The 21127-nt window shown below is 44.4% G+C and overlaps 1 protein-coding gene across 4 annotated transcripts in view; it reads right to left on the minus strand.

Moving 5' to 3' along the window:
• The window catches only part of MYH10 (myosin heavy chain 10), a 955741-nt gene that overhangs the window by 869813 nt on the left and 64801 nt on the right, over positions 1 to 21127 (minus strand). For all 4 annotated transcript variants that reach the window (XM_069200300.1, XM_069200299.1, XM_069200302.1 and 1 more), the window contains exon 3: positions 17579 to 17735. In XM_069200300.1, the coding sequence (XP_069056401.1) occupies positions 17579 to 17735 (157 nt within the window). The remainder of the gene's footprint in view (positions 1 to 17578; positions 17736 to 21127) is intronic.

Genomic DNA, 21127 nt, shown 5'->3' on the forward strand with positions numbered 1-21127 from the left:
ATGTCTGTCGAATTATGGATGGAAGCTTGTCATTTTGCAATAATGGAACTGTATTTAGAATCGCAACTTTTTTTTGTTTTTTTGTTTTTATTTGTGATCATTGACTGAAGTTAATAACAAGGCAGCTTTTGTAATTTATATTCTCACCACTACATAAAATACCTTATGGTAAACTTGACCACGGATTTCCTAGATTAAGACCGTTAGCACAAGCTACAACAGATTGAAATAAATAAGTAATCATGCAAACCCTACAAAGGACTGGAAATGTGGGGAGATTATTTCGATCGTTCTCAGGTGGAATAATTCTGTCTTAAACAAGTTTGCAATGGTGGTGCCATGAGTATATCTGCAATCATCATAACTTCCAGATTATTTAAGGTCTCAAAAATGTATTTAACAGGAAAAAAAATCTGTAGATCTACAGTTACTAAACATGAATGATCCTGGACTACTAATATAGACAATTTGTAGAAAATATTCAAGAATAAGTAACAAAAGCAAGACATACACTACACATGGAAAACAGAAAAATCTTAGATCAGTATGGTTTTGGAAACCAAAGAGCATTAGACCACACAAAAAGGATTACATAAAGCAGATGTCAGAGAAAAACGACTCCCTTTTTTTTGCAGGACATGTCCAACAACTGATGAAAATACTAATCACAAACATGAGCCACTCTTGTTGGATTTTGACAATTACTAAACAATAGATGTCCGATTCATGAGTTAAACACGCACTAAATAAACTGTTAACAAACCAGCGAAAACGAAACCCAAAATAGGACAGTAACTAAAATATACTCGGAACTGTGAATCAATCACCGCGATACCGTGCTAAATATAAATATTTAGTTAAAGCTGGCTCCAAATTAAATGGTCTCAAGTAAAAAATTCTCACTAGTGGAAACAATTTAGAGTTGTTAACCATTCTTTTTTCCTTTCTTTACAACTGTTTATATGAATGTTTGTTACAGTACCTAAATATTTAGAAAACAAATTGAGTATGTTGAATGCAAACTCAAGACACCATTGTGCAACTTACAGTTTAATATATTAGATGCTAAATGTATGACTTACTTACACCTTAGAGGGTCAGGAGCCTCTGACTTTGGCCAAGACATTGTAAAAATGCAGTTGTGTTTAGGATCACAGTGCTGAACAGCAGATGAATAACAATGGAACAATTATGGCAAAACACTTAGCGTTGTATGAGATCAGTGAGTACCGGGGTAGGTGGGCTAAAGGGAGTAGGAGCAGTGATTGCTGAAGATTCTTCAATCCACTCTCTCAAATGTAGAACGCTATGTTTATTGGTGTACGGCACAGAAGTCATTTTGAAAGCTCGTATGCACTTCAAACTCTAGTTTATGCATGCATTGGGTAAATCACCACTGAGAAACATACATTAAAAAGGTTAAGAAGTTCCACATCTTAAATTAAAAACATAAAACCAGCTCATACTCCCTCCTCTATTAAAAGGCGCGTTCATTCTCGATCCCGACCTTGCCATTTTCTCAATTAAGGAAAAGCCCAATCACAGCACTTGCAAATAAAAGAAGATCCAATAGTTTTGCCTATTGAACTAATCCGTTCAGTGTTATAATAACAGCAATTCTCGGATGAAAGTAATACTGGCTTGCAAATGATACTCATCTGTATATGTAGTGCAGGAAGCCAAGAAAAGCACGAAGCCTTCTCGGGCTCCAGATCTAAAACGCACGGCATGCAGAACGCAGGGAAGATCCGGGCTTCAAGATGGAAAACATGAACAGATTTTGGTATGCAGGCTTGTGGCTATGAATTTTAACAACAAAATAGGGTGAAACAACATGTCCAACGCTCTACAAAATGTCATACTACGCTTGTGGCTACAATCCAGTACAATTCTGAACCTATGTAAAAGTAGAACTAGAGTAAACATCAAGGTTTTATGCTCAGGGATTGAAGCTAAGAGAAAGTTTAAAACATCTGAAGTGTAGCATTACCAGTCAAGCAGGCATTGCAAACACTGAAAGCGGCTTTGCCCTTTCCCCCACCTTACACCAAGGTCATTTTCGTTAAGTTTCTCGAACTAATTACATGGTTCATAGAGTCCGGCTTTTAGGCAAGTCTGCCCAATTAACTGCCTAGGAGCTGAAAATTAAAAGATAACAGGCACATAAAAACCTTCCTGTAGGGAAGTAAACTTACGCCTATAGCCTAAAATGATGCCTTATTCAATCACGCTCCCGCAGAGAAAACGTAAACATGAATTAAACAAGTACTGGCAAAGCCAATACGTATGGCTTCACGTCCGTTTTAAATTGGATGAACAAAAGTGTGTGGGGGAGGGACGCTAAAAGGGGAGAGGTCAAATAGTACGTAAGCGTCCTTTCCAAGAGTCGTAGCCTATGTAATTAAGGATGTGCCTTAAACTTGTTCTATACAAGTCTATGCTTCACATAGCATGCAAGTTTGAACAGTATTTTGGGGCCTCCCTGAACTTTGTTATTGCATCCAGATATATAACACAACAGACGTACAGCTAACACAAGCCAAGGGGCTACTGCTTCCATTTTCTTACGATAATGGAATTACTCCTAGTCCTACTCCCTCGCCTTCCTTTTAACCAATGAGGCCTCCCGCCTCCCCTCTAGACCCTCCCTTCCCCTTTCAAAACCCCCCCCCACCCTTATCCCCTCCTGTACAAAAACCAAGCCCAAGCTGCAACTCGGACAGTCCGTACCGGGAGGGTGGGAGGGAACGGAAAAGGAAGGCGAGGGAGTAGGACTAGGAGTAATGCCATTATCGTAAGAAAATGGAAGCATTACCTCCCGTCCCTCCCTCGCCTTCCTTTTAACCAATGAGACATAGCAAGATAACACACAGGAGACGGACATCGAGTTGCAAGACCTTTATTTAATATCCTGCACCAAGAACATCCCAAACATTATCTCATAGAGGATAAGACCCGGTGACCTAACACCGACTCCAAACTACCCAAGTCCGACAGCCTATAATGACGCACAAACGTCGAAGGAGAAGCCCAAGTGGCGGCCCTGCAAATTTCCACCACGGAAGTCCCCTGAAGCTCCGCCACCGTAGCCGCCATGCCTCTGGTAGATCTCCCCTGAATCCCTTGAGGAGGAACCACCTCTTTCAAGGAATAGGCCAACAGAATTAAAGATCGAACCCACCGACTCAAGGAAGCCGTGGAAGGTTTCTCACCTTTGCGAGCCGGACCAAAATTAACAAACAGTGAATCCCCTTTACGAAAAGGAGCCACCACCCGCAGATACTCCAACAAAACCCTGCGCACATCCAACGAATGCAAACGGACCTCCTCCCTTGAGGAGGGATTCGGACAAAATGAAGGAAGGATGACCTCCTGCCGGGAATGGAACGAAGAATTGACTTTTGGAATAAAGGAAGGTACCGGAACCAGAACCACCCGATCGTGAAAAATCTTACAAAAAGGAAAGGAACAAGCCAATGCCCCCAATTCCCCCAACCGACGAGCCGAAGTAATGGCTACCAAAAAGAATGTCTTCAAAGATAGATGGCGCAAATCACAGTCCCCCAAAGGTTCAAAAGGGGGCTCCGTCAATACATCCAAAACCAAGGACAGATCCCATGAAGGAAAAGAACGTACCGGGCGAGGAAATAAATTAACAAGCCCTTGAAAAAATCTCGGCATCAAGCGCCCTTCATCCTGAAGATTACGCCATGGTCCTCTGAATGCCTGAATAGCCGCCCACTGCACCCGAAGAGATGCCACTGACAACCCTAAATGAGCACCGTCCTGCAGGAACTGCATCACCTCAAAGATAGAAGCGCAGGTAGGATCTAACTCACGACTTAAGCACCATGACGAAAACACCTTCCACTGTCTACCATAAGAAAGCAAAGTGGAACGTCTCCTCGAAGCCAGCAATGTAGAACTCAAAGCTACTGGCACCCCCAGACCTGTCAATCCCCGTCGTTCAACTTCCAGGCCGTCAAGTGTAACCTTCTCAATGACCCCAATGGGAGGCAGGGAAACTCCAGGGGAGACGGACAAAGAGGCAGAGGCCACATCCTCCCGTCCGCCATCAGCCTCAACAAGGGGAACCAATTCGCCCTCGGCCAAAGTGGCGCAATTAGGACAACCCTGGACCCCAGATCCCTCACACGTAACAGAAACGCCCTGAGTAGTTGAAAAGGAGGGAACGCATACAAAAGGCCCTGCGGCCAAGGACATGACATCCCGTTCACCTCCCATGCTTGGGGACAACGAAACCGGGAGCAGAAGCGATCCACTTTCGCATTCCCTACTGACGCAAACACATCCAGCACTGGAAGACCCCAAAGCCGAACCAGATGCTGAAACAGAGACTTCCGGAGAGAGAAAAGTTGAGAGGAAGGAATCACTCTGCTCAGCAGATCCGCCCGAACATTCACCACCCCCCGAATGTACGTAGCCCTGAGAGAAGGAACCCACTCCTGAGCCCACACAAAAATCTCCTTGACTAGATTGAACAGAGCCCTTGACCTGGTCCCTCCTTGCCGATTGACATAAGCCTTGGCCACTAAGTTGTCTGTGCGAACCAGAACCGCCGAACCCCTCAGGGAATCCTGAAAATGGACCAGAGCCAGGAATACTGCCCGCAATTCGCGCCAATTCGACGACCGACTCGCCTCCCGAGGGGACCAAAACCCCTGAATATGAGCCGACCCCATCCATGCCCCCCAACCGGAGAGGCTGGCATCCGTCGTCACCACCACGGGTCTCAGAGGCGATAAAGAAACCCCTATCCTCAGGTGGTCTGCATCCAACCACCATTGCAACTCTCTGTGAATCAATCCGGACCCTGGAACCCTGTCCTTCAGAGAACCGGACCCTGGTGTCCACCTTCTCAAGAACCATGTCATCAAGCACAGGAGATGGAAACGTGCCCAAGGAACCAGAAATATCACCGACGCCAAATGACCCTGCAGACGCAACCATAGAAGAGCTCGGGGAGCAGACCGCAACAATACCTTCTTTACCAAAGCCTGTAGGACACCCAACTGTTTTTCTGACACAGTCACCAACCCAAGAAGAGTCTGAAACCGAGCTCCCAGAAAAACCAGATCCTGGGACGGCACTAAGTCTGACTTCTCCCAATTGACTAAAAACCCGTGGTTTTGCAGGACCCCCAGAACATGGACCACCTGCTTCTGCAAAAGGTCTCGTGATTGGGCATGAATCAAAATGTCGTCTAGATAAGGATGCAGAAATACCCCTTCTGAATGAAGCAAAGCCACTAGAGGAGCCAGCACCTTTGTGAAAATTCGAGGAGAAGATTTTAGACCGAAAGGCAGAACGCAAAACTGATAATGGTCCTGACCCACAGCAAACCTCAGGAACTTTTGAGAGGATCTTGCCACCGGTACGTGTAGGTAAGCATCCTGCAGATCCAGTGACACCAGAAAGTCCCCGTGTCTGACAAATGGAAAAATAGTCTGAATGGACAGCATGCGGAAATGCACTGTCCTGATCCAGGTATTCACCTCCTTTAGATTGAGCACCGGCCGAAATCCCCCGGAAACTTTCTGCACAAGAAACAAGACCGAATAAGTGCCCTGACCCCGTTCGTCTAGCGGAACGTGGGAAATGGCCCCCTTGACCAGTAAGTCCTGCACTCCGTCCAATAATGCTCTTCTCCGTGACCCCTCTGAAGGCAGAGGTGTGGGACGTACCCCTGAATCTGGAGGAACCACCACAAAATCTATGACATAACCATTGGCCACAATGTCTAGTACCCAATGATCGTTTACACTGTCCTTCCAAGCTGAAAGAAAGTGACTCAGTCTTCCCCCAACCGGCCCTCTGCCAGGCCCACAGTGATTGTCAGGACCCCTTCTTGAAACCACCCCGGGTCGCAGGAGCAGACTTCTTAGGTGAAAAACGCGGCTGAAAACGCCGTTTCCTAAATGAAAAGGATTTAGCATCCCTAGTAGGAGAAGATCTGGAATGTTTCTTCCACCCTTTACCCGAAGAAGAACCCCCTTTATAAGGTAAGGCATGCTTCCGTTCCTTAAAAGCCTTGGAAAGCATGGATGGCAATTGTTCTCCAAACAAGGTACGACCTTCAAACGGCAGTCTCAACAAGGCCGCCTTTTCCCCTGGATCAGCCTTCCAGGAACGCAACCAGAGGGACCTACGAGCCCCAATCAAAGACCCAGATGCCAGAGCCGAAGTACGGACCACATCCGAAGACACATCAGCCAACAATCTGGCCTGCTGCTCCATACCAGCCAGGAGCTCCGAACATTCCGCCCCTTCCTGTACAGCCACCGCCAGTTTATCAAAGTCTTGAACCAATGACTGTGACGCATAAGCAGAATAAATCCCTGCCCTCACCGCCAGATTCTCCGCAGCAAAAGCCCTCTTAAGACCCGAATCTACTTTACGGTCAGTGGCATCCGTAGGCACACAATCCTCCGGATTGACTGCCGTTTTGCCAATCAGAGTAGCCAAAATAGAGTCCAGGCGTACTGAAGGAGGCAAAACCTCCTCACCCTCAAGTAAGTAAAGTTTCTGAAGGAATCATGGAACCTGAGCCTTATCCACATCCTTCCACTCACGAAACACCATATCCCTCACAGGTCCCTGAAAAGGCATGGCAAACTTTGAAGGTGTCTTATATTGAGGAAATAAAAGAGAATCCGAGTTTGCAGGTTGAAACACTGGGAAACCCAAATTGTCCCGAACATGTGCCATCACTTCCCACATATCTTCTCTGGAAACATATTTCCCCCCAGATGACGTCGATGGGGCCTCATCCTCACTCTCCGATGAGGATTTCCTAGCTGCTACCGATGAGTGCGCACATTTAGACTGACCAGTCCTGGCCACGCCTGCTTGTAGTGCCCTGGTCACCGCCACCTCAATCATATCCTGAACCTCCTCTCTGGACATGAGGGGAGTACCCCTGCCAGGAACCTGTGAGTTCTCAGGAGTAGTAATGCTAGCCTCACCCCCCTCCTCCTCCGAGGAAGAAGAGACAATCCTACGTCTCTTTGCTGGAACTTTAGGCATGGTAAACAAATAATCACTGACTTGAACCCCAAAAAACTACCCTCCATATAGGCACCTGGTCCTCCCCCCAATCAGGGCTCCACCAATCCCTAAAGAGGTCACCTATTTCATCAAATACATAAAAACCACGGGCCGAACGCCCGTCCTACCTGAGAGCATCTCAGAATTGAAGTCCCTCGGTTCCCCGCGGCTCCGCGGCGCTGAAACCCGGAAATCAACGTCCCAGCCACAGAGGGCCGGCTGACCCCGTCAGCCGGCCTCCAGGACACGCCTCTCGAGCAACCATGCTGCTCGTTCAAGACGCGACCCAGCCGAAGCACTCCTCGCGGAGCTCCGCGTCCCGAGGAGTGCCACCATCGACGACCTCCAGGCCCCGCCGTGCAGGTAAGAAAGGGAAAGAAAACCGTCTAGCGTGGGCTAGACAAAAGAACAGGAGGGGATAAGGGTGGGGGGGGTTTTGAAAGGGGAAGGGAGGGTCTAGAGGGGAGGCGGGAGGCCTCATTGGTTAAAAGGAAGGCGAGGGAGGGACGGGAGGTAATGGCTATTAACATTCAAAATGTTTCACTGCTGAAAATAGGAGACTGTGAATTGAACATTACTAAGGTCTGTTGAAGTGGTAGTGGTCTCCAGAGTGTCTCCATCACTCCTGTTCTTCCATTTACATCCCTTTCCTCTGAGGTATGTTTTAGACTTACCCTTTTTCTTTTCACATCTTTCTGGAATATTCCATCTACATACCTCACACTGCATCTTTCTTCGTCAGCCACTTTTCACTCTCCTGCATGTGCTTCTTTGCACTTCCTTCACTTCAACACCCCTCAACCACACAACACACCCACTCAACTGTAAGCACTACATTTTCTTTTACTTTCCCCAGGTCAATATTTTGACAACTGTGTTCCGAATTCACGCTCTTTCACATACAATTATAACTGGCAAACTCGTCCATTGCTCTGTGCGTTCTGCAGAGGGGTCATGGATTGGATGACTATGTAGTCTGAACATCTTTTCGACTCCCTGGCCGTCACTCAGAGAAACTCCCATTGCCTTCAGCCTTGACTCCAGGGCTATCTGTTCGCTCTCCTTCAATGCCTTAAATTCAGGCATAAATTCATCTCCAATGTGAAGCTACTTTATAGAGTTCTGATCACCTGCGCCCAAGTGTGCAATGAAGCATCTGAACCCTTTCCAATATGACGGAGTACGAGACAGGGATGCCCACTGCTCTTCTCTGCCATCGCTATAGAGCTTTTGGTGGAGTGGTTCCGTATTGATACACAGTGAGAGGATTTGAGTGAGAAGGGATGGCTTCATACAGGGAGGCCTATTTGCAGATGAGGTTCTGATTTTCTTGACGGGCCCCAAAAGCTCTGGTACACGGACACTACAGATCCAGCACATCTTGGACGAAACAACAGGCCTCTTTGTTAACACAACCAAATCCTCAGTCTTCCGAGCTAACACTTACCCCCATGATTTGGGTTGTGCAACCAATTTGCAAGTAGTCCCACGAGAATTCAGATACGTGTTAGGGAATGCTACTCTAGACATTAATGCGGCATGGGAAATGAACATTCAACCTTTGATGGATATGTTAACGACCGGCATTAAGACATAGTTATGTTCCCTTTCGTCACTCCTGGATCAATGTGCTATCTTCAAAGTGGTATTGTTACCCCCTTTCAGTACCAACTGCAAACCTCCTGTATGATCTACTGCACTCCTCTTCCACAAATTAAACTCCATTCGCTAAAGCTTTAGGGAAATCAGGGATTCCCACATACAGCCCAATTCAACAGCTTTAATTCCACATATGAGGGTAGAATGGTTGCAGCCAACATTGCATGTTATCACAGGACCTTTCACCTAGTGATCATCAACGAGTGTTGGTATGATACACAGGGAGACCCCCACATACATACACTTCCCAAAAAAAATGGGCACCCCAAGGTAGCCCTATATATACACACATCTTTTGCTTTCTGGAGGAAGGGTACAATTGAGGTTTCCCCCAGGTAATACGGTGGTTGTTCAGATATGGAAAACCACCCTTAAAAGTATGGCATGGGACAAGAAGTTGACTGGACAGAGGCCATTAGACGTAGACATACTGGAGAGTTTCCAGAAATGAGACATTATAGGCATCTCAATCTTGAGCGACCTGATGGAGGGCACAATCCTTAAATCCTATCAGAGTCTGCTGAAGGAATATATATTACACCATGACCAGTTTTACCGCTACCTACAACTTAGACATCCACTAGCACCTCATGTATTAGAACTAGAGGACCTTTCAGGACTGAATCCTTTAAAAGCAAAAATTGCTGATGGAGGAACGAGGTGAGCACGAAGTTTATCATTCATTAATTCACCACTTAACTGACTCTTTTGCCACACTCAGTTTAGCCTGAGAATGGACTTGGGTACCCTTACCGATAAGAAATGGGCAGGACACTCCGCAATCTTGGCCATATTCCTGTCTCATTAAGTTGAAATACATTTAGAGGGTACATCTTATAAGACGCAAACTATGGAACATGGGTGTGGCCTCCTCCCACCTCCAATACTTAGTGCAGGATGGAGAATTTTGCACACAATATGAAGTTGTGGAAAGTTTGAACCTTACTGGATATGGTCCTCACCTGTTTTGAGATTATTGCTGTGCTGGGGTGCCTATACCACCGTACACCAAGATGGTCTCCTCCTGCATATCAATATTGGCCTTGGTGCTTAACAATACAAAGTGACATTGCTTTGGTTAGGACTAAATACGGCTAAAAGAGATGCTGCTCTATGATGGAAGGATGTGAAGCCTCCCTCCAATGAGGTTTGGAGGTGGGGATTGGACCTCTGGAAATGTCAGTTTATGATGCAAAGGGCTACCCCTAAAAATACGCAAAAATTTGGAGAAGATATCCTGATTATATAGAATTACCACTGATCCTGCGACTTTGGAGGCTGAAATACGCCCTTACGAGGGTTAGCTGCATATAACCCTGAGACGGGCAGACTATTGTGAATTTGCTGACCAGGGTTGGGAAGGGGGGAGATGTATCTGAGGGACTTCACAGGGTGAGGGGTGTCTGGGGGCTTCAGAACAATACATCTTGTTTTTAGATGTTGATATATATATATATATAAAATGTTCTTCATTTGTGACGATGAAACCTTTCATTTAGAATTAAAACTGCCCAAAAAAAAAAAATTGCTGTCTGTAGACAAATCAAGTGCGAGTTAAAGAACTGAATACGTGTGATGACTAAGCATACTTTCTAGATGTAAATCAGTCCCTTTGTATATTGCGATGCAAGCATTTAGCAAAAGTCAGAGTAATACAACAAATAGTCAAAGGCACTAGGTAAAAGAAATACTTCTTTGGGGAAGAATCAAAGCACAATACGTGCATTTTTAATAATTTGTGACTAAAGGTTTAACATACAGCATAACTTATCCGTAGCCAGATGTAACAAGCATTTGCAATGCAATGGGTCTTGCGTTCACTCAAGTTAGAGCCATTAGCGTTGTAAATTCCTAACTGAACTTTTCTTGCCACTTCAATTAAAATGAAAAGTAAAACAGTTGACATAAGTGAGACGATTTAAAGCGCCACGGCTGCATGAGTGTGAAGGAGAGACACAAGGAAAAAGAAGTTCACTCACAGTAAAATGTATCGGCAAAAGTGCAATTATCCAGGATCGATAGCCACGGACGGCATAGCAAAACTGGCCCAAGGAGGGACAAACCTAAAGCATTCACCAATGATAAAGGATTTTTGAAAGGCAAGCCCATGAACTAGAGATATTGACGGGCGTGCGGTGGGTGTGGTTAAAAGCCCACAGATAGCTTACAACAGGCCAGAGCGCTCGTGCGCTCGACAAAGTGCTATCCATTTCAAACAATTTAGCTTTCTTGTATGGAGTCCTAAGCTATCCAGAAGCCAGGATGACTCGAAGCCACGCTTCAGGAAGTTGAGGGAGTCCCAACAGAGCCTTCAGCAAGCCTTGACAGAACTCAAAACACAAGCCTCCCCCTCGCCACCTGCGTCTTTCCTGCCGCTCTTCAGATAGGAACAGAGCAAGCTTCGCTCCTACACCCCCTCGCCCTCCAACTAGAGGGTAGCACCAGCAACCGCATCCGCAACACAAATTAGCATACACAACCAGCACAGGAAAAAGTGCAACCATTCCTCAGCTGTACAGTACATGCACAACATCGGACGCGGCAGTGCAGGTTTCACACACACAGAAAAAGTACCACACTGGTAGCAGAAACGCGAACCCCTTCTCTCATTCACCTGGAAAATCTACACAATAGAACGCAGAAAAACAAAGTTTCCCTTCACACTCAACAGCCAAACAGGCAGAACAGTTTGCAGCAGTTCAGGCGTTGCTCACACTGAGAGGATAGGTTAGAGTACATGATTGAGCAGTGGAGGTTCTATGACACACAGCAGGCACTGCACATGTCCGTACAACAGTCTCCTACAGGACAAGATGCAGCCAAAAGGCATCTTTCCAGCGAAGGCGTTGTTACTACCATCACCATTCCAAATAAAGCAACCAAGTTTATGCAACAGTGTGCTCTTCTAAATGGACAGGAGAACATGGACGTCATTCAGAAGTTGCCAGGAGCTGCAGCTTCAACCCCTGACACTGCCACTGCGACTCCTGGCCTCAGATGTGGCAAAAATCAGTGCCCGGGACACAGTGCAGTTCGGTTGGGACTCCATTCTTGGTTTTCTCTCAATTTTTTTAAATTACATTAAATTGTGAAAAAATGTTTTATTATCCCCATTAGTGTAATAAAAATGGGGTACAATTAGCTGATATATGAACTTCCTTGGCAGCTGACTTAAGAGGAAAAAATGCTTTTTTAAATGTATGTTGTGTGCGTGCTTACGGGTGAGTGTTTATGTAAGAGAGAAAGTGTGTGTGTGTGTGTGTGTAAGTGTGAATGTGTATGTATGTGCAAGCATGTATGAGTGAAATTAAAGGTCAAACGGCATGTCATGTTAATTCTGCTACTCAAGCATTTTGATGAACGGACGTTCATTCATGAGAAGCGCAGTAAATAACAGACTCGTTTAACAAGTTAAAAGCTGCAGCGAAAACAAACTCTCTCAAATGACTATTCAAAGTGGGAGACACCACCAAGAAGGGGCGCACCCTGTCTTTATGCAGTACCAATGGTCTCTTCAAACAAAGTAACACTACAGGAGAGGGGGGGAGGGATATGGCTTGAATTTATTTTTGTTACTTTCAAGAATACAAGAAAATACCTGTAGCATGTATTAATGCCCATTCACGATCTCAACAAATGGACCTTAAAGATAAATTCAACTCTTTCCTCTACTTCAACTGGCAAGACTGTATTTGCACTATCCATCTAAAACAAGCATTTACAATGCAATAGGTCTCACATTTGCTTGAGTTAGAGCTATTGGCGTTGTAAAAGCATAACTGGACTTTTCTTGCCACATAAACTGGTCAACCCTGCTGCATAATTTGGTCCGCTCTACCTCATAATTCCACTAGCCCTGCATATAACTAAAGCACTTCAATTTACCTTCCTTGTCTACCTGCAGCAAAAAATGAAAATATTGCCATTATTTATATTTTTTATATTATTTTGGGACTCCTCCCTCTCCCACCTCCCAAATGTAGGGTGGGGACCCAAAGATGACCTAGACAGAAAGAGCATGTTGTGCTGACCATTTTGATGGCGGTGAGTTATGAGCAAAAATGTTTTGTAAAAGGAATAGCCTGCAAAGCATTATGGGATGAGTTTGAGGGCAGCAAATACTGTAGTATCTTGACTGTAATGCTCAGAACAGCCCCTAGAGGTCACCACAATAAAAATAGCATTTGTAAGAAATCCGGTCATGTAACCATATAGTCAGCCCCTAAAGAACATAACCACATGAAAACAGAACAGAACAGTTATAGGCAAACATGTTTTCAAAAGGAATAGCTCACAAAGCATTATGGGCCAGGTTACAGAGCGCACCAACTATTGTAGTATCCAGACTGCAATGCTCAGAACAGCACCTAGAGGGCTATTACAAACATGGCCCTTAGAAGCATAACCACATGAAAACAAAACTGCAGCCTGTAATGCAGTGTAACCAAATATTTAACCCCTAGAGGGCATAGTGCATTACACATTTTCAGGCCTAGCAGGCCTAGTAGAATAATATTACAAACAAGGCCCTTAAAAAGCACAAACTACTCCCAGCTGTAAAACAAAAGTTCCAGCTACGAGAGCTTAAAAAGTAACTGAATGGTGGGAGAGGTTACCATTTTGCTCTCCACCTCCAACCACTATTTATATTTTTATATTATTTTTTGTCCCTCCCCCCAACCCAGTGTGGGGACCCAGCGATGACCTAGACAGAAAGAGCGTGTCATGCTGAATGGTTTGGTGGAGGTCCCATTGTGGCAGAACCACCACAGGTTGAGTTACGGGCCAAAATGTTTTGAAAAAGAAATGCCACACAAAGCATTATGGGGCTAGTTTTTCCGAGTGCAGTGAGCACTACAGTATCGGCTCTCCTGCGGTGCTGGGAGAGCTGCATTGAGGATTTGTGTGTTAAACGCACCAGTTTGGTTATTTTTAAACTGCTAAACTTGTACGTAAGTGGTACTCATGTTAAGTGATCCTCCAATGGAGTCTGCGCTATATGAAACTTCACATGCATAAGTGGTACTCACGTAAAGCACTCCGACGATCAAGTTTGCGTTATATGAAACTTAAAAAATAAATAAATAAGATAAACAGATAAAAATGAAGAACCTCCCCGCCCCCCCCTTAAAGTTTGCAGGCTTTGGGCACAGGCACCACAAAGAAACAGAGGCATGCCCAAAAACAAAAAACATACGGCCATAGAGCACAAAGCGGAGAGGCAAAAATAAAAGAAAAAAAAGAGTGCATTACACTAAGGTATACGGCCGATCGTGCAATAATCCACGTAAAAGCGACAGTCTGCAAAACTGTAACAAAGCAGCCTTAAGGTGGGGCAAACGTAAATAATTTTCCTACAAAATCCAGAGAATTTTGAAAGGCAGGCCAAGGAAGGAATGAAAGTGATGGGCCTGGTGAAAGCCCACAGAAGTAGATTACAAAATGTCGAGACGCAGAGCTTGGCGCTGCCTAGGCTCGACCTAAAAATGTTTGCTTTGACATCCAAACATACGAAACAAACAAAAAAACACGAGGGGGCTCATTAGCACTACCTGCATTCGGTTTCAAGTCAGCACCAGACTCCAATAAATCTCTGGAATATGTTTGGTAGAGATTACAGTAAACACCCTTAACTAGGCAAATCTACACTAACTGTACAGACCAGCGTTTAACTCTGTTCCAGTTTGAATAAAATGTTTTAGTCTCTTCAGAGTGTCAGATTTACTCTTTTCGGCTGCATAGCATTTTAGACTATAAGAGCTGTTTATAGTAAAGACAAGTCTTTTTATTTTTAAAAGCAAGCAATGAAAAATTCACAGATTACACAGATATTCTGCTGGAAAAGGTCCTGCACCTGTGTTTACAGAAAAAGTTGATCCAACGACTTGTCAGGAACAAGCATTTGCAATGCAATGGGTCACGGGTTTGCTAGAGCAATTAGCATTGTAAACTCCTAAACGCACTTTTCTTGCCACAAAAATTGAAAATAAAACAGTTTCACATAACTAAATGGACTTTTCTTGCCATGTAAACTGATAAGTAAAAGTTTCACATAAGCGAGCTGACGGCCACCATCAGTGCAAAGCAGACACACAAAGGAAAATAAAAGTTCACTTGTAGTAAAACGTATCGGCAACGTGCAATTATCCAAGTAACCAGCAAAAGTGCAATTAACTACGTAACAGGGTTGACGTCCTGCAAAGCGCTCGACTTCTGCCCACAGAGATCGAGCTGTGAAAAAAAAAGAGAAAAAGTAGTCCAGAAACCGGACGGAAAACGTGGAGCCTCGTATGTTTTCAGTACTTGGTCGCTGCGCTCGAGGAGGGCTAACCACTGGAAAAGTTACATTTATTTGCCACGAGTGCCTTGGATTTCGTATGGATGTTTTCTCTTGAGAGAAACTTTGTGGGGGAGTAGGGTGGGTCCTCCCTTCAGGACCACCGTGGAGACTTTGTTTGACCTTCGAGATTTGGGGTGGGATATTGCGAGCGCCATTCCTATTAAACACCCTGTCGGATTTTTAAACACCGGAAAAGGCATGACTTATGCAAGCCTTTCACTAATGAAAGCAAGCAGATTTTAAAAGGCAAGGCCACGAACCAATGAAAGAAACTGATGTGACATGGGCATGGTTTGAAGCCCAAAGAGAGATTACAACACGGGACGGCGCGCTTTGCGCTCTCTCTTAAAAAGCAGTTCGGACGCATGTGCTGCATCCGTTACGATCTGGTAATCTATTTTCCTCCACTGAGATACACTTGCTTGCTAATACAGCCAACAAGTGAACAGTTTCCTGGAAAATGTTAACAAATATTTTCCCTCCAATTAGAAGACTATCTGCTTTATGGTATATTGATCCATCAATAGCAGCTGTATTCCAATTGGCCACTTATCCGGCTTAAGAATAAACAAAATCAAACAGTGTGTTCATAGGAACCCTCCATAATTGAGTATCTTTGTATAAACATCCATCATTTCTGATTTTTGCATAAATCAAACCCCATCTTCCTATCATTTTATTTTATTTTCAAAACTCAACATCTCCAATTGAGCAGTCAGTTCAAATACTGAAATCTCACTCAGAGCAAATGCCACTACCAAGGCTGTCATGAGTCCCAATTCAGTCATCTGCAAATAGCAATCTGGATGTTGATCTATACTTTCACTACAAAATATTGTCTCAAGCAATCTCTAAGACAGATACACTCAGTTTCTTTTTTACAAATGTTTAGTTTCATTGAGACAGCCACTATTATTAGTGATGAGCTTGTTATTCTAGTCAGTGTTTATGAACATCAAGTAGGACGCCATAATGGAGAATGGAAAGTTACTTATTTTGAATCCTAGAGCCCCAATATGAGAAACTTTAATGAAATTAAACAACTTATCTGCCTTGCGGGCAATGTCACTGTGCTATTTAAGAGGATTCAGGATTCTAGTGTTTTGTGAGAATGAACTGCGAGTTCAACTACCAATACAGGATATGGTTACACACAGGAGGTAATCTTTCACTTAGAGGTGCAGCACCATCTTTAAGCTCAATAAAGCCGCAGCATGTCTGGTTTAATTATCCCCTATCCCAAATAATGTCTTGCCAATTTAAATTATTGCTATTGGAGGGAACAACATTTTGATTCGGTTTCAAATTACTTATTAATTTTTTTTTAAGCAAATCAGGAGACATTTACCTTAGACTATTGGGATACACATCAATGAAAAACACGAACAACATTATCTTTCTTTGAAAAATATTTTTTATTTCTTGTTGAAAACTGATCAGGATACTGTGAAATAGCAGAACTATTTAGTTTTGCTGACTACCAATGGTGATCCAATAGGAAGGAAAACAGTGCCATTCGACTACTATTTGCAGCAGGAACAGATTGCTTCACAGCTCAAAATACAAAAATGTGGGGAGTATTCTGTGCATCAGTCTGATCACTTCCAGAAATAAAAGTCTCCTAAACTTGGGAGAAGCTGGTGTATCAGCCACAATGTCAAAAAAGATCATAGTTGGTGTAACTGAGCCCATACAAAATAGTTAAGAACAATGTAAACAAATGTTAAAGACATTCATTGGAATAGAAAAATCAATGCCATTACCATTTGTTCAAGCAGCGTAAACCTCACAGTAATTTTGCGGTAGGCAATTAAAAGAATAATGTATGTTACTGGCCCGGCATCCACTTGTGTTTCACCAGGGGCAACAGTTCCCGCCTCTGGTGCTAATGTCCCACTATACCATTATATGATATTTTCTTTTATTGAATATGTACAAATAACGGGCTTAGCTTAAGAGCTAGGTATTGATTACTATCGAATATACACAGATAGTAATTCAAAATGTATATACAATTCAGCATTACACAATAGTCACAACACTATTTACAAAGAATCATCTTAAGAGTTGCATAGAATTGCAAACATTTTACTATAGTCAGTTTCACTAGACAACCTTGAATATACTAAAATATTTGCAACCAAATAAGTACTGTAGCCAAACTATGCAACCAACACAAATGCCATCATCAATCACGTTCTTCAATAACCAAACAGAACTACGAGCACAATAAAAGCAAAGTAAGAAGATGCAAACCAAGCTCAGAAATCAGGTACACGTTCAAAGGTTACTACATAAAAAAATACGGTTATAAATTATTAGATATGTAGCATTTTACAATGCTGGAAGACATATGCTGTAGCAATCTCGTCACCTAAACCTGGAAGGCAAGTAAATCTTTTCAGGGGCAGTAATTTATCAGGTGTATGTATCCATTTATTGAAATAATTGCCTCTGAAAACCAGCTTTTAACAGGCGAGCACGAAACTTCTTTATAAAGTGTAACCTTACCTTGTAGCATGCAGCGATAAGCAGATTCAGAAATTGCATAAATGTGCGGTGGCATTTCATGGCGCTTCTTTCCTCGATACATTTCAATAATATTTTCTGAATAAATGGGTAGATTCTTGTATGGATTTATAACCACGCAAAACAATCCGGAGTAAGTCTATAAAAAAAATATAAAAAAAAAACATTGAAAAGATTTTTTTTTTTAAATGCATGTTAAAGAATGCATGTATGATTGATCGATTGAAATTCCTTTATTTCGATTATTAAAAATAAATAAACGTACAACACATTACAATCTATGTCTGCTTAAATTCTCATGCTGTCGATGTTAATTTTGAGTCAACCCATGGATGACTTGCATTACCGATTTGTGAAAAAATATTTCAGACAGCACTGAATTATACAGGTGTGTGGAAAGGGACAAAAGGTTTAAACTCTAAGAGAAATAATGTAGTTTATTCAGACCAAACAGGTATAATTCCATCAAATTTACCACTCATAGATGGAAAGTAAAACGTTTTCATCAACCTCACAGGGATGGGGGAAACAAATACATTTTCTTTTTACAAATGGATACAGAGTGCTAACAGATAGGTTGACTCCCTGATATAAAAACACAATCATAATTGTTACAGGAATCTCAATTGAGATGCAGATGTACAATAAAGGTGGGGTCCAATAGTCACTTATTTCCTTATTGCTACTAATATCCCGCTTCTATTGTTACCTTAATAGGAACAAGTAAATTACTTATAGATGATCAATCTGACTTACCTGGATATTATCAAATCACTAAAAAAAATTGACTCAAACTTCGTTGTTACAACTTTTATGTTGACCTAATGATTATTAGGCTTTTTACTCATGACAAACATTATTTTACTGCCTGTTCTCATGTTCTTTTTTCAACACACAATTGTCAATAGAACTGTTTGAAACTTGAAAAAAATAGCCATAATGCTGAAAAAGAAAACAAAAAAAAAAGTCTATATTCGACACAACTTAAAGCAGACTACTATTTCAACAGAGGACCGTTTATCCATTTTACTATAGAGCAACAAGTTACTCTTTCCACGCTCTACATCTTTACATCAGTCCAAGCTATGCAAACTCCAGTAAACGAGTCCTCCAGCTCTCATACTTCACACTCAGCATCTCACAACTAAAGTCATGTTCAAAAGTATACTAAGGGACAGATATGCAAAGCATTTTACCAGTGTCATACTGCCCATCAGGCCATTTGCGACCAGTAAAATGCATATTACTATCCTCCAACGATATTTTGCAAGTCAGTAACCTGTTACCAACTTGCAAAATAGGGTTTGCGAGGCGCTATTAGAAAGGGGCGTGGTCTGGCCACGGGTAAAGATGGCTGCCTAGTTTGGAAGCTCAGCGAGGCTTTGGGCTCGGGACGGGGGAAAGGGGCGCCCCGGGTGCCGCATACCCTCACATTTCGGTCCAGAAGTCCCCCCCTTGATGATGGAAGACGTCATGTGTGGAGCCGAAGTCGGGGCATGCAGCCCTAAGCCAGGGAAGAGACGCAGAGAGAGTTCCTGCTGAGGACCCGCGAGCTGCAGCCCACAGTACAATCAGGGTGTGGCTGCTGTAGCAGGCCAGCGGCACAGGAGAGAGGCGCCGGAGGAAAAGGGGAGTGAAACGTCAGATCGAGACGGGGGGGAAGCGAGAAGAGGAGACCCCCCCCCCCCCAGAGGAAAACCGGCCTCAATCCCCCGCGGAAGATCGGTTGAGGGGCGACGCAGCAACAGAGTACCGGTCTCGGCATTGCCCACCTGCCCCCCCCAACTTGGCCTCAGAGCTCAGCTGCGGTTTTGGAGAGACAGTGGGGGCGCAGAAGATCTTGGACGCACCCATCACCTGATCCCAGAGTGGATTCTTTCTAATGCCCAGAAAGACGGGCGCCTGACCTGATGGACACAAGGGGACGCAGTGGGGTGAGGGCCCACCGGCCAACATAAAGTGGAGCCCCGGGACCGAGAGGAAGCAAAAAGACAGGTGTGATTTGACACAGCCCCCCACCCCCCTGATATCATCCTGCAGCCGCGGAGAGAGGAGCCCATCACCCCCCCATCAAATAAACTGGAAGCTCCTGTGTTCTCTAACCCTCTCAGCTCGATGTTGGACTGACGCCAATCATCCAAACTGACCACAGTGGCATTGTGAGCCCCTTTCTACACCCTGTCTTCCTTTCATTTCATCTACCGTATCGCCTCATGAGGTGCCTCGGACTGTGCGGGATACAACCACGCCAAGGAGAACTGCCCCGCCGTTCCTTCTACTACTGCTACAACCAACGAAGAAGGATCGCAGTTACACTCTTCCCCACCCTCCCCGCTTCAATGCCCTGAAGGGGGCCGTGCCAACGCAACGGATCGGAGGGGGGAGCGAGAGACGGACAGGGGTACCAACACCCAGAACTTGGTCATCTTCAACTGCGTCCGCCTGCCTGTTTGGTCACTACGCCCCCAGCATCGAAGGGGCATCTATAGTATAGTACTCCTATGTGCACTGCCCGCAGTGGGGACTCCTGTCCTCTACTAACACAGATAGGCCGCACAGACGTGATCTTGGAAAGAGACCCCACATTGGAATCTCTTCCTCTCTCACCACTCCAACCAGCCTGGGACCAAAAACTGGGCCTCCCATCTCCAGCCCTGAGGGCCACCCCAAAATCGAAGTCCTGCGATGCCCGGCGGGAAGATGACAAGTAAATCCTCAGGCAAACCGGCACGACAGCTACTCATTTCAGAGGCCCTCTAGCTTAACAATCCTGCGTCCTCACCCGTACAGCCCCAAGATATGACCGACTCAGAGCAAGTAACAACAATGGACCGCATACTACAGGAGATCACAGCGGTCAGCCACAGACATGGATACAGCTATAACCTCACTGATACTGGAGACCAAATCAATGGGCTTAGAAATAGCAGGATTTCAGACTTGAGTAACAGGACTGGAACGCCGAAAGGCGACCATTGAGGACCACGTTCACAAAGTCTTAGACAAAGACCAGGAACTCCTGTTCCTCCGTAGTAAACTCAGACGTAGAGGACAAAAGCCAGAGAGACAACATCAGCCTTTTTGGATTTCCAGAACACGCAGAAGGTACAGACACTTCCTCTTTACTCCGCTCCGCCCTCCCAAAACTGACCGAAATCGCCTTCGACCCGCCATCGGAATTGCAGAGGGCACATCGTCTGGGCCCAAAGAGAAAAGACGGAACCTCCAAGCCTTGTCCGATCATCGCCTGCCTCTTGAGACATGGACAGGTCCGCCAACTCCTCTCAGTGGCTCGAGCGCACGGACCCTTCAAAATGGACAGCTATGAGATCAACATAACAGCTGATTCCTCCAGAGAAACCAACGAACGCCGGAAGGGGTTCCTAGCACTCAGGCCCAGAATGAGACAATTGGAAGTAAAATATGGCCTGTGCGAACCAGCGAGACTGTGGGTCACCAAGAATGGAGTATCCAAGGACCTCTATGACTCGAAAGACCTGCAAATTTTATTGGATAGCCTACAACCCCAGT

The sequence above is a fragment of the Pleurodeles waltl genome, chromosome 7, assembly GCF_031143425.1.
Source record: "Pleurodeles waltl isolate 20211129_DDA chromosome 7, aPleWal1.hap1.20221129, whole genome shotgun sequence".
In the NCBI taxonomy this organism is placed as follows: domain Eukaryota; kingdom Metazoa; phylum Chordata; class Amphibia; order Caudata; family Salamandridae; genus Pleurodeles; species Pleurodeles waltl.